This window comes from Mesocricetus auratus, unplaced genomic scaffold, assembly GCF_017639785.1.
Source record: "Mesocricetus auratus isolate SY011 unplaced genomic scaffold, BCM_Maur_2.0 Super-Scaffold_100676, whole genome shotgun sequence".
In the NCBI taxonomy this organism is placed as follows: domain Eukaryota; kingdom Metazoa; phylum Chordata; class Mammalia; order Rodentia; family Cricetidae; genus Mesocricetus; species Mesocricetus auratus.
The window spans coordinates 133,122,559-133,135,723 of NW_024429266.1; the positions used below are offsets into that span (position 1 = coordinate 133,122,559).

At 41.2% G+C, this 13,165-nt stretch overlaps 2 protein-coding genes across 3 annotated transcripts in view; one reads left to right on the forward strand and one right to left on the reverse strand.

The window, feature by feature from the left end:
- Nucleotides 1–12,492, reverse strand: part of Ptcd3 (pentatricopeptide repeat domain 3) — a 32,732-nt gene extending 20,240 nt beyond the window's left edge. For both annotated transcript variants that reach the window (XM_040737641.1, XM_040737640.1), the window contains exons 1-7: nt 12,361–12,492; nt 9,990–10,042; nt 9,847–9,883; nt 5,532–5,577; nt 3,441–3,509; nt 2,919–3,023; nt 2,013–2,136 (exon numbers count right to left, since the gene is read on the reverse strand). In XM_040737641.1, coding sequence (XP_040593575.1) covers nt 2,013–2,136; nt 2,919–3,023; nt 3,441–3,509; nt 5,532–5,577; nt 9,847–9,883; nt 9,990–10,042; nt 12,361–12,473 — 547 coding nt within the window. In that variant the 5' untranslated portion in view covers nt 12,474–12,492. The remainder of the gene's footprint in view (nt 1–2,012; nt 2,137–2,918; nt 3,024–3,440; nt 3,510–5,531; nt 5,578–9,846; nt 9,884–9,989; nt 10,043–12,360) is intronic.
- A 309-nt stretch (nt 12,493–12,801) lies between these two features.
- The window catches only part of Polr1a (RNA polymerase I subunit A), a 60,438-nt gene continuing 60,074 nt past the window's right edge, over nt 12,802–13,165 (forward strand). Inside the window, exon 1 of the mRNA XM_040737896.1 lies at nt 12,802–12,975. Within this exon, the coding sequence (XP_040593830.1) occupies nt 12,899–12,975 (77 nt within the window). The 5' untranslated portion in view covers nt 12,802–12,898. The remainder of the gene's footprint in view (nt 12,976–13,165) is intronic.

The following is a 13,165-nucleotide window of genomic DNA, read 5'->3' on the forward strand; positions in this document are numbered from 1 at the left end:
AAGAACCAAAGACTGTTAGAGGAAATTCTTCACTTTTTCTATTAATGGTGGCTTATATGGCTACATACTTAATGTCAGCTACCATTTTACCAATTAACAAATATAATCCATGATGGCTATCTGCAGACTCTGTCCCATTTCCCCCTGTAAATTGTATATAAGATGCTGCATTTCTTAATACATCTGTTTGGCATAAGAGACAGTTTGTGTGAGACCTTTTGACCCCTGCTTCTTTGTTTTCTAATCCTGTGGCCATTCCTCTGTGGAAAAACGACCTGCTAGTCCAAATAAATTTCCACTTAATTCCCTTAGACCAGACCCACTGAATAAATACAAATAATTATCCCAATTGGATTCAGGTACTCACTGAAAATTTACTAAGAACTAATAGCAAAACTGCATAATCATTTCAAAAACAGCTTATTTGACTCCCAGCACCTCAAAAATCCACCCAAAAAAAAACAAAAACAAAAACCCTACTGCTCAAAATTTACTCCCATGCCAGCACTCACTTTATAGAGAAAAGTTCAAAAGAAAAAGAGAGAGGTCTGGAGAGATGGCTCAGGGGCCAGGAGCATTTTTAATCTTTGATTGTCACATGGGGGATCACAACCATACATGACTTCAGTCCTAGGCGATCCCTTCTGACCTCCAGAACTATCAGGCAAGTGCGTGGCATGCATACCTACATACCTACCTACCTACATAACTACCCACCCACCCATCCAAAACACACATACACACAAAAACAAATCTAAAAAACTTACTAAGCTCAGCATGGTTGCCCATACCTGTAACCCCAGCATTTAAGACGAGGAAGAAGGAGTTCAAGGACATTCTTGACTACAAAGTGTTTGAGGCCAGTTTAAGTGGCATGACATGCTAAAAACCTAAAAGCATTTGTTGAGCAGATACGCACACCTATACCACTGTGGGCAAAAGCAGAAGCCTTTGGCACTAAGGAGTGCACTAAAGATTCATACCAAGTGTTGCTCACATTCAGGAAGCAGAAGAACCTCACCAACACATACATGCTCTGCTGTCACCCTTCAGCTGTGTCTGTCTGATGCTACCTAAATTCTTGAAGAAGGGCATAACAAAATGTTTTGGGTTCAAATTGTATTTTCAATAATTTTTCCAGTTTCCATTTCCTCTATGTGCAACATATTTTTAATTCTAATTCACTATTTCCTGAAGTTTAATGATGACAGTTGACTTTAAAGTGATCACACGTATATTCATTCACTGTAGCTTACCAGCCATATTATCAGAATTATATTTCCTAAAAAGTTCTCTAGATCTAATTCAAAGCACAACAGGATGTTAGACACATGGAAACAGGCATGGCCTCTATCTAGTTTATTAAGTGAAGCAGAGCCACACCAATGTCCAAGGTCTCCGACCCCGAGTTGAACAGTCTTTCCTGTAAAATAACTTCTCTGGGGCTGGAGATGGCTCAGCAGTTAAGAGCACTAGCTGCTCTTCATAGGACTTGGTTTGATTCCCAGGACCCCAAATGATGGTAAAATAACCATTTTGTAACTCCAGTTAATAAAGATCTGATGCCCTCTTCTGGTCTCCTCATGCACCAGGCACATATATGATACACAGATACTTATGCAAACACACACAAAAAATAAAATATTTCTGTTTTTCATTTTGTTTTTTTCAAGACAGGGTTTCTCTGTGTAGCCCTGATTGTTCTGGAACTCTTTGTAGACCAGGCTGGCCTTGAACTCAGAGATCTGCCTGCTTTTCCCTTCCAAGGGGGATTAAAGGCATGTGCCACCACCATCCATCGTATTTCTGTTTTATCTGGTCTAGCCTTCTCACACCTAATGTTAAAAAAAGGGAGGTCAAGGAATAATGAGCATGCATTTTCTTTACCAGTGCACAGGACAAAAGCAATGAAACAAACGAAACAAAGTAAACAATATTGGTCACTTTTACTGATAACCACTTGGGCCATATCAAATGGCCGCATGTTCCAAGAAGGGTTCTGACTGAGTTACCTGCTTGTAAGAGCTGATCAAAGAGGTTCACAGAAGCCTTGACTTTCCTGAGTCTGATTCGTTCCTTCAGGGCAGCTTCACTCACCTCTTCAATTTGAGGTTCAAGGGACTCAGGCATTAAGCACTAGAAAATAAATAAGTAAGCATGAGGCTATTAGCACCACCACATCAAAATAAACTCACTGTTCCAGTTCCTATTTCCTACATACCACTTACATCTGAACATAAAAATAAAACATAGATAAGAACAAAATGCTGGTTCGGTCAGGCCTGCTTCCCAAACAAAACAAAAAAAGGCAGCCATGGTGGAGCACATCTTTAATCCCAGCACCCTGCAGGGGAGGGAGGTGGATTTCTTCTGAGTTCCAGGCCAGGCATGGTACTTGGTAGGCTCCTGTCTTGGAAATACAAAACAAGACAAAAACCAACTACAACACCCTGTGGGAACACCAGACCTTGTTCAGAGACCCACTTCCCCATCAGCCTGGGAATAGGCAGCTGTAAGACGATGCTTACTAAAAACAATACAATGCCCAGGGCAATAAGTTCCTGAAAAGGGCTGGCCCACCGGAACCGCCCTGACATCGAAAAGACTAACCGCCTATTCTGACACACCCAAATCAGTTTCTGGTGTCAGAGCAGAACCAGCCAGGTGTAGAGAGAGAACAGAAGCCTTTCTGGAGGGAGGCCTTTCTTGGTAAGTTTTCTTGAGCCTTTTTGGGGCCTGCTTAAAGTTTTCTCTACACTGTTGAACGAGTCTCTGTGTTGTCAATCCCCCGACACCCTCCGCACATTCTCGGACACAGGCTGTTCTCACTCCAATACCCAGAGCACTAACTGGTTAAGTCAGCAATGGAAGTGTGATTTAATCTGCATTCACATTACTACGTAATCACCTCTCCTTACCGGTATATGAGGTTCAGCCACATCCTTTTGGAAATATTTGGGATGTGAATTAACAATAAATTTTGCTGCATTCTCTCCAGACTTCTTTGCCAATAAAAAAGAACGCTATATAAGGGGGGAAAATTTAAATAAAAATTAGCACTTATGTATAATTTAGACTCAAGCAAAGTTACACTCTCAGTAAAAATTATACCCCCAAAAGAATGCAACACTACAAGTCCCAAATTACAAACCAAGTTAAAGTAATTCCTGGTCATGTTTTACACACACACACACGCACGCACGCACGCACGCACGCACACAGCTTTGCTTAATTAAGACCTTAATTAAAAAAGTAAACAAAAAATTAAAACCAAAACTTTCTTGAGAGACAATACTTAAATATTTTTTGATGAAAGAAATTCAGAGCCTATCATTTGTCAGCATGCATAAGCTTTTCAAGGTTTATTTTATTTTAACAATCCAACTATTTATATACTTGCACACAATCAATTACTTGAAAAGTTTCATAACAACACTCACAGACTCCACAGAAGAGGTTGGTATGAGGTAAGGGTCATCTTGAAATACATAAGGTACAGCTGTAGGGTCCTGTGGAAAGACACATCTTTTTAGATTTTCACTGAAACTCTCTAAGCTTTAGTGATGATGACAAATTCTGTAAAGTAAAATTTTAATTACACATCAAGCATAAATGTAGGAATATGTATGGTCATATGTCTGCATATATAAAAAGAAAAAAATACACATCAAAAGACTTTCCCCAGATTATAACAATTTTGAGCAAGTACAAATCCCCATGGATCCATCTTACAAGGTTTTTTCTTCTCTTGGTACTAGGGATTGAACCCCAGGGCTTCACAGAATTAGTTAGCATTTGAGCGCTGTGTTAATCCCTCAGCCTTATTTCTTAGGATTTCAGTCAGTTGTCAGTTAGGACCATCACAGTTTTAAATGCTAGCTAAGGACCCCCTGTAACTAGTCCCTTGACAGTTTCCTGGAATAAGATTTCCTTCACAATATAGTCACTATGCATCCATACACAACTCAAGAGTTCCTTAGTGATAGACTCCGTTAATACGAGCACTTGGGAGGCAGGGGCAGATGGATCACTTTGAGTTCAAGATCAGCCAGCCTGGTCTACAGAGCTAGTTCTAAGACAGCAAGGCTACAAAGAAACCCTGTCTCGAAAAAACCAAAAAAACAAAAAAAAAACAGAGTTCCTTATCCAATGCCTGGGGAATAAATAGCCAAGTAGATGCAGCACCTGCCATGCAAGTGAGAAACATAGAACTTGTAAGTACCGGATGGATAGCCATGCCAGTTCTCCCATAATTACAGCGCTCAGAACACAGAGATGAAGGATTCCCAGAATACTGGCTAGCTAAATCAGCCTTTATAGGCAAACTCTTGGTTCAGTTGAGACCCTGCCCATTGTCTGTAAATAGGCATCTGAAATGCCATTCAGGACTGTGCATGTGCTTTTGGAAACCTAAGGAGCTACCAAACTCCAGCACCCTACCCCAGCCTCTGTCTCCCAAGTGCTAGGATCAAAAGCGGGCACTACCACACCTAATATAAGACCTGTATTTTACCAGTGTATTATCAACAGTAGTAAAGACCCATGTCAGTACTAAGATCTCTCTGCTTGGTTACTAAATACCTCAGAAATAAGCACCTGTTTTTGTTTTTTCTTAATTAATTAATTCATTCATGTTATTTTTAGAAACAAACATGTCAAACAGCTTTTCCAGTAATTTAAAAATTATTAGTATGAGCTTGGCATGGCAGCATATACCTTTAAAAATTTTAACACTTGGCTGGAGAGATGGTTCAGCTGTTAAGCACACTGGCCCATCTTCCAGAGGACCCAGGTTCAATCCCCAGCACTCATATGTCAGTTCATAACTATCTCTAATTCCAGTTCCAGGGGGATCTAACACCCTCACACTGACATACATGCAGGCAAGATACCAATGCACATAAAATTTAAGAAAAAAAAAATCCTAATGCTTGGGAAGCAGAGGCAGGAGGATCTCTGTTGGGTCCCAGCCCCCACAGGGTCTCTGTGAGTGGCTGGTCAGCCAACAAGTGCATCCTGTTTTCCAGTCCAAGTACATCCTGGCTTACTACCCCGGCCTTGCCCCACTGACATGAACATGCAGCAGGAGGACAACATGTTCTCTTCCACCTAGGGTTTTTCCACTGTGCTGTATATGGGGCTGCTTCCTGTCTACAAGAGAGAGACCTCTTAGCACTTGCAATAAAGACAGACACACACACACACACATCCTCCTGGCAATAAATGCAAGCGGAACGTCTTGTCTTTCATTTCCCTATACCTCGGACTTGCTCATGGCGCGGTAGCCACAGATCTCTGTGAGCTCCAGGCCAGCCTGATCTACATAACAAGTTCCGGGACAGCCAGGACTACAGAGCTGTCTCTAAAAACAAGACATGAAGAAACAATTATAGTACACTGTGGGTATTACATCCTAATCAGTCCTCGGCTGGTCACTTCACAAACCTGTCTTCCCATTTTTCAAAAGGAGGGGTTGGAATAAAGAGCTATAACACTTAAATGTTGTTATTAACCTAAAAAATCTGACTTACCCGGTTTACTGTGGATGCAAGTGCCTGAAGAACAGCCACTTTATCCCTAGAATAGAGCAGAAGTCAGTCTCTTAACAAGACTATTCATTCATACTTAAAAAGTAAACAAGTCATTCTACTCTCAGAGGACCTTGGCCACAAGAGAAGGCCTCACCCAGAGCCAGGATTTACTTTCCAAAACCACAGGCATGACTGCAAACCCTTAAATCTCAGGGACAGGAAGGCAGAAGCTGGAGGAAGGTTTGAGACCACCTGGCTCCAGAGCTAAACAAACTCTAAATAATCCAGTGCTAGAGAATGGGGTTTAGAGCCCCTGTAGGGTTAGACCCTCGGCACCAAGAGTCTGGTTCTTTTGATTGGTACACATGCCTCCTTCCCTTTGTTTCATAAGAACTCTGGCCTAGTCCCTAACACCATTACCCAGGGCTAGTGATTCCTTCTCTTACTTCACAAAATATACCTTGCTGACTCCCTCATGTATTCTTAGAGAACCTCTCTAGACTTTTGCCTTTACTATCCCAAATATAGGCTCTAAACTCTGACCTCAACAACTAAAGCAAAGCCTCTGCAATGATTTGCTTGTATCCTTACTGAGTCCCACAGGACTCTGAGGCAACTCTTTATAAAAATCTAATGGTAAGAATGATAGGCATGACAGGGATGAGAGTATCACACACCTCAGCTATCAACTGTGGAAACAAGGCACTCCAGAGAACCTCATGTTGGGAGAAGAAAAAACACTGAAGTCCGGTGCTAGCCAAAGAAAGATTTTTTCTCTCAGAGCAGATCCCATACAGTTCTAACAACTTGTCAGACCATCTTTCAGCAGGTGACTGAAGCCCAGGCAATGATGGGTCAATGATGTGTGAGACCACACCATAGTCTGGATCAGCTATTTACAACTCGAGCCCTTTCCACTGGATCTTTTGTCTCTTTTCCCAATGTGATCACACTGAATAAGTCCCTTACCTATCTTTTATTTATTTGGGGAGCGCAGGAGACCCTTAGGTCATCAGTACACTTTACCTTTGCCGCTGAATTACTGGAAAAGTTTCACCAGCATAAGTGACAGATGACATAATCTTGTTTCAAATCTGTTCACTCTTGATTATTTATCTATGTGTCTGTGTGGGTATATGTAGTGCAGGAGCTTGTGGAAGTTAGAGACTTTAGAGGAGGCTGTGGACCATGTGACTTTAGAAACTGAGCTGAACTGTCCTCTGCAAGGGCAATACATGCTCTTATCCTCTGCATCATTTCTCCAGCCCCTTATATTTATTCTCGATAAAGTGCACGTGATTTTCAAAAACAAAGGATTATTCTAAATAAAGTCATATGAGAAAAAGAAAAAATATAAGTTTTATGACATGAGAAGCTGAATAATTCTATTATATAAAACAGCCATTGGCTATGCTACTTTGGCTGTCTTTATTTGGTGTTTTGAGACAGGGTCACTTTACGTAGTTCTTGAAGGAAAGCTCCTTCTTCCTAATCTTCATTGGGGTCATTACATCTTTTTTTTTTTTTTTTTTTTTGGTTTTTCGAGACAGGGTTTCTCTGTGGCTTTGGAGGCTGTCCTGGAACTCGCTTGGTAGTCCAGGCTGGTCTCGAACTCACAGAGATCCGCCTGCCTCTGCCTACCGAGTGCTGGGATTAAAGGCGTGCGCCACCAACGCCCGGCTGGGTCATTACATCATTATGGGTGTGGAACCTACTTCATACATCCTTTCAAGACAAGTAAACAGCCACCAAGTTTATTCTTTTTCAAAAGGTATTTAAAAGTAACCACAAATGAATAATATCCTTAAAACAAGAACTGGGGCTGGAGAAATGATTCAATAGTTAGGAGCATAACTAACTCCTGTTCCAGGGGATAGACACACACATACAACCTACCTAGTTTATAGGTTAAGCCATGGTGTCTGATGTCATACTATGATCCTAGCCAACATGAATTTCAAGACAGTTAAGAATAAAATTTCTTTTAAGACTGGTTCTCATGTAGCCTAGGCTGGCCTGAAATTCCCCCTGAAGCTGAGGATGATCTTGAACTTCTGATCCTCCTGCCTCCACCCTGTACCACTCCATCTAGCTTTATGCAGTATCAAGAACTGAATCAAAGGTTTCAAATGTATGCTGGGCAAATTCAGCATCAATATCCTACTTCCATAATTTTAAAAATTAGTTTTAAGCATAAGCAGATTTTAAAAACAAAATAAACTTGGTGTTACTTGGCCCATGTTAAATAAGTTTCTATTATCCATGTGACTATGCACAGATGTAATTAATATCTTTAAATGTTATAAATAGCAAGATGATATTTCTATTATTCCTTCACCAAAGATGGGTACATAGGCTGTTTCAACTGTGATTGCTCTTTGGCCATATATGCAAGTGTTCCTCCTAAGAGCTAACAGTAAGGTATAGACATTATCTTAAACTCTGAACCTAAATTCCATCCAAATAACTCTTCCTATTTGCTGTTCCATCAACAAATACATCTGAGCACACATTTTCTACCCTTTGCTAATCTGAAGGCTTTTTTTTTTTTTTTGAGACAGGGTTTCTCTGTATTGTTTTGGAGGTTGTCCTGGAACTCCACGAGATCTGTCTGTCTCTGCTTCCCAAGTGCTGGGATTAAAGGCGTGCACCACCAATGTGCCCGGCCCTTAATCTAGAATTCAAAAACTGGAACTTGCTTTGTAGACTAGGCTGGCCTTAAACTCACAGAGATCCTGTTTCTGCCTACCGAGTTTTCTATGACATTGTGAGATCTGAAAGATCATAGCTTTAAAGGACAAAAGGAATGTGTAGTCTGAAAATAGATTCCTGAGTCCAGAAATCAGAGGTTCCACACCAGGGTTCAAAATGCACTTCACACCATTTCTTTTTCTTTCTTTTGTTTTTTTGTGGGGGGTGAATGGTAGGGGTTAGGGACGGAGTAAATGTTTTGATTGTGAGCCTAGCCTTTAATGGCTGACTTATCTCTTCAGCCCCAGAAATATTTTAATATGGCAGGACTTAAACTCTGGTGTCCAAACTATCTCACACAATAAAAAGAAATATGTATATAAACTAAGCTTCAATTCCACATAAAATTTGGCACAACTTTTCATAATTTTCATGTCACTTTTCCCCCCCTTTTTAGATTCTCAAAATAGGGTTTCACTCTGTTGCCCTGACTGTCCTGAAACTCACTCTGTAAATCAGGTTGGCCCCAAATTCCCAGAGACCCACCTGCCCCGCCTCCTGGGTATGGTACTAAAGGTGTGCAGCACCACTGCCCAGCTTTCTTTTGCTCATCCCGCAACTATATAAGAAACAAGAAAACTATTCTTAGTTTATAAACTGAATTTTTAAAAAGGAGCCTTAATTTGGTGACCAACTCTTTGTATTAACCGACTCTATATTCTTCCTGGACTATCACCACAGCCATCAACAGTCAAGCTATAACTGCCTTCTTGCACCCTTACCTGTGCCTCTTATAAGAACTACCAATAGGAAGGTGTATTTTTAATAAAACTCGAGGGACTACCTAGTTTCAGTATTGTTAAACTACAAATGTTCAATGAAAAGCAACTTGGTTGGTATAAGTAATACTTTTCATTTGTCTTTGAGTCTAAGTCTTGCTAAATAGCCCTGGCTGGTCTGGAACCTTTGACAATCCTCAAAACACTCCATATACCTGAATTCCAGCTAGCTATATGGGTAAATCTACATACATATAAGACTATAAGATACAATGCAAGCAGGTAGCAGATTGTACACACTCCAAATATTCCTTCTGTGGTATTTCTTGTAGATTTTGGGGTATAGAGGTTGACCAAGTGCTGTACAATGGAATGCTGTATCCACAGATAGCCAACTTCCAACTCTTAGCGCTGGTGCTCGGTTATTCCTGTTCTTTTTCTAAAGACAGGACCTCACCGTATGAACTCACTAGGTAGACTCGGTTGTCCTTGAACTCACAGAACTCCTCCTGCCTCTGCCTCCCAAGTGCTGGGATTAAAGGAATGTGGCACCATGGCCAGCCATTGATCTTGCTCTTGGCCAGGAAAATAAATGAGTCTAGTCCTGGCTATATAATGAAATATAATACAGTCACTAAAATTTAAAATCATTATACAAAAAAAAGTATACCTAATGGCTAAATTCTAGACTAAATGTGTAGCTTTAAACATAAAAAAACTGTATCACAAAACTTGAAAGTAACAGCTAACATTTATTTGTCTATGTGATAGGTACTGTTTAAACCTTGTTTTATTTACAATAAATATCCAACCACTAGTTCAACCAATAGCAAATTAATACTCACCATGTTTTCTTTTTTGGAACGACTATTTCTTCAATCCCTTATAAGATAAAAATAAAAATAATCAGTTTTCTAACATTACAAAGAAATACAAGGTGTTTGCTTCTCTTTTTAAATAAAGAACATTTCCATAGTTTTAAAAATACCTGTTTCATTTGTTCCTTCAGCCTTTGAGAGGGATGCGCTTCCAGGATAAAATCTGCATTAAAATAAAAATAGCAATAAAGCCTCTAATGTTAATACTGCTCTTTAAGGAGGTTCTCAGCTCATCTCCTCCTGCATGCACACATTTTGAGCTACATTTTCTAGTTATCACATATCAAACAGTCTAGATTGTATATCTCACATTTTGATCAAAACATCAAGTTTAATGCAAGAAATGACAGACAGTTAAGATTGATCTAGTCATTTATTTGTGACCTTAGGAATTAAACCAGAGCCTAACCTATGCTAAGTCAAGCTCTGGAACATCAACTAAGCTATAGACTTAACCAAGATTTTTTTTTTTTTTTTTGGTTTTTCGAGACAGGGTTTCTCTGTATTGTTTTGGAGGCTGTCGGTCCAGCCTGGCCTCGAACTCACAGAGATCTGCCTGCCTCTGCCTCCAGAGTGCTGGGATTAAAGGCGTGTGCCACCACCGCCCGGCCCAAGATTTTTTTTTTAAGCATGCAATCTCTTCACAAAATAATCAACTGGAAAATTGAATGGCACTGGAACAATCTGAACAGCTGGTTTGAAATATACAGAAATTAACCTTAAAAAAAAAGTAAGACAAGGATCAATTCAGTGAGTTGTTGCTTTTAAGAGACAGAACCCAGACAGCAAGCAAAGGCCTACCCCACTCAAAGTAATTAAAACAAAGCTAAGATCACCCATGGCCTTATAATCTACCACTTTTACCAACCAAAAATGCACCAACACAAGGCTTTTAACTGCTTTATTCTCAGAGGCCCCCATTTTCCCAATATAGAAATATTGGCCCATTGCTAGCCTGGTTTACAGAGTTCCAGGTCAGGGCTTATCTTATTCATGGATAACAACACATTTATTGGTATCCTATCAACAAAGATAATGAGTAGTTAATGTTATCTTGTGTCTTCCTTTTTTTTTTTGGTTTTTCGAGACAAGTGTTTCTCTGCATTGTTTTGGATTCTCTCCTAGAATTTGCTCGGTAGACCAGGATGGTCTCGAACTCACAGAGATCCGCCTGCTTCTTCCTCCCGAGTGCTGGGATTAAAGGCGTGCGCCACCAACGCCCGGCCTGTGTCTTCCATTCTTAAAGGGCATCAGAATTACTCATAAAATTTATATGTGACCACAGAGGAAACTATGTCATCGATTGGTACCTGGTTTAAGGTATCATTTTACTTAAGCTTTTATTATTTTTGTATGGCTGTATATACCATGTTACGAGTGGCCATCGGAACATCTGTGGAGTTGGCTCTCTCCTTCTCTTTCCAACTTTACATGGGCTCCCTCATCAAACTATAATGGAGGCTTGTATGACAAGGAATCTCTAGATACTGGGCCATCTTCCTGTCCTTCAGGCAAGTTTTCAAGCAATACCTCTCTGTGACAGAGGCATTTTAGAAGTGTATCAGCTCTTCTAAGTTAATGTTGTCAAATGACATCATGAAGAGATCATCTTATGTTGAGTGAAGTAAGTAGCCATCAGGCAAAGAACACAGGTAGAAATGGATAAAGTAGGTACAAAATAAAATATATACAGTAAGTTACATATCGTTCATTCCCTATAGTTCTTTCAGACAGTTATTGATAGTTAGAATTCACTTTAGATAAGTTGTCTACTATCATACAACTGAAGAAAAGGCAAACACTGAATATAAAAGTTTTTCTTGGGTTGCCCATTTTAACTCAGTAGTAGAGAGGGTAATTAGCACGACTGAAGCCTAGGGAAAAAAAAGTAAAACTGGGTTTCAAGTTTTAATACACCTAACTGCCTCATACTTCCACCAGGGCACTGTTTGAAGGCTGTAAAAGAAACTACATAAATATCTGCAACACTGTTGTAACTATCACAAGCTCCAAAGAGACGGGTCAAGCATTTTAAGGCTTTTCTGTTTTTACTAAACCCTAATTTTCTCAGCTCAAAGTTTTCATAACATTCGGTTCACAGTGGCGATGACAGCCTACCCTTTATTTGGGGAAAATCTATCCCTGCGCCCTTTCCTCCTGGCAGAGTTAAGAGTGAATATAATATGGCAGGCGGTTTAAAGAAATATGTGAAGGGGCTTGAAGAAGCACTCGCGGAAATGTAAACGTCACAAAAAACAGCGTCCTACTTTAAAGTGTAATTTCAACTTTATAGGGTATTACAACCAACCAATAAAAATCTCCCGAAAGAACACACGCCGTTCGAAACTTATCTCAAAACTCCGCCGCCTCGTGCTACCCTTTGAGGGCTCGCGGCCTCCGGCATGCGGGTACCGTTGCACAGCACCTAGTTCCACAGCTCTCGAGGAAATGCGAGACCAAGCTGACCCCGGGTCTTCTTACCTGCAGCAGGGCTTCGCTTCACAGACACCTGCCCCGCGAGCGGTCTGCAGGAAGGTAGGCCCCGCGCGGAAACGCAGCCAGCGTGCGGACACCGCCGCCGCCGCCGTCGCCATCTTTGGGCTAATCGCAGTGCACCTTGGGAACGCCCTCCGCCTACAAGGTCAAGAGGGGCGGGGTAGGCGTGGAGCATCTCAGCTCGAAAGGAGGTGGTTACAAGCTCATGTTTGGCAAGGATACCAGCCGAAGGCTCAAAACACATGATTTATCTCAAATAAATTTACCTAAAATAGGATTTCTAATGTCTCAGTTGTAATTTTGCTTTCCAACGGAAATAGGGTATTGAGACTATTTTCTTCCACTCCCACCCCACCCCGAAAGCAAAAGTGAGCTCGTCCAAGTCAACAAGTCAGGCGGCGATTCTCGCACGCAAGCGCAGTGGAAAACACATGGTAGCCGCACGCTGCTAGGTTTGAGTGGATTTCGCCGGAGCTAGCGGGACCTTCTCTCTGGGTGACTGATCTCAAAACTGACTCGAACGATGCTGGCCTCCAAGCACACGCCATGGAGGCGGCTTCAGGGCATTTCCTTCGGAATGTATTCGGCTGAGGAGCTCAAGTAAGGAGTTGGTGGGATGCGTGTAAGAGCATGGTTGTGGCAGCGGGCGCCGGGAACTACGATTCCCAGAAGGCCTCGCGCCGACCGTGTCTGCGGGTCCTGCAGCCAGCCGCCTGTTTGCTGGGACTGGGGGTGTCCTGCCTTGCTGCATCTTCATCCGTTCATCTTCCTCGCTAACGAACCACTTTTA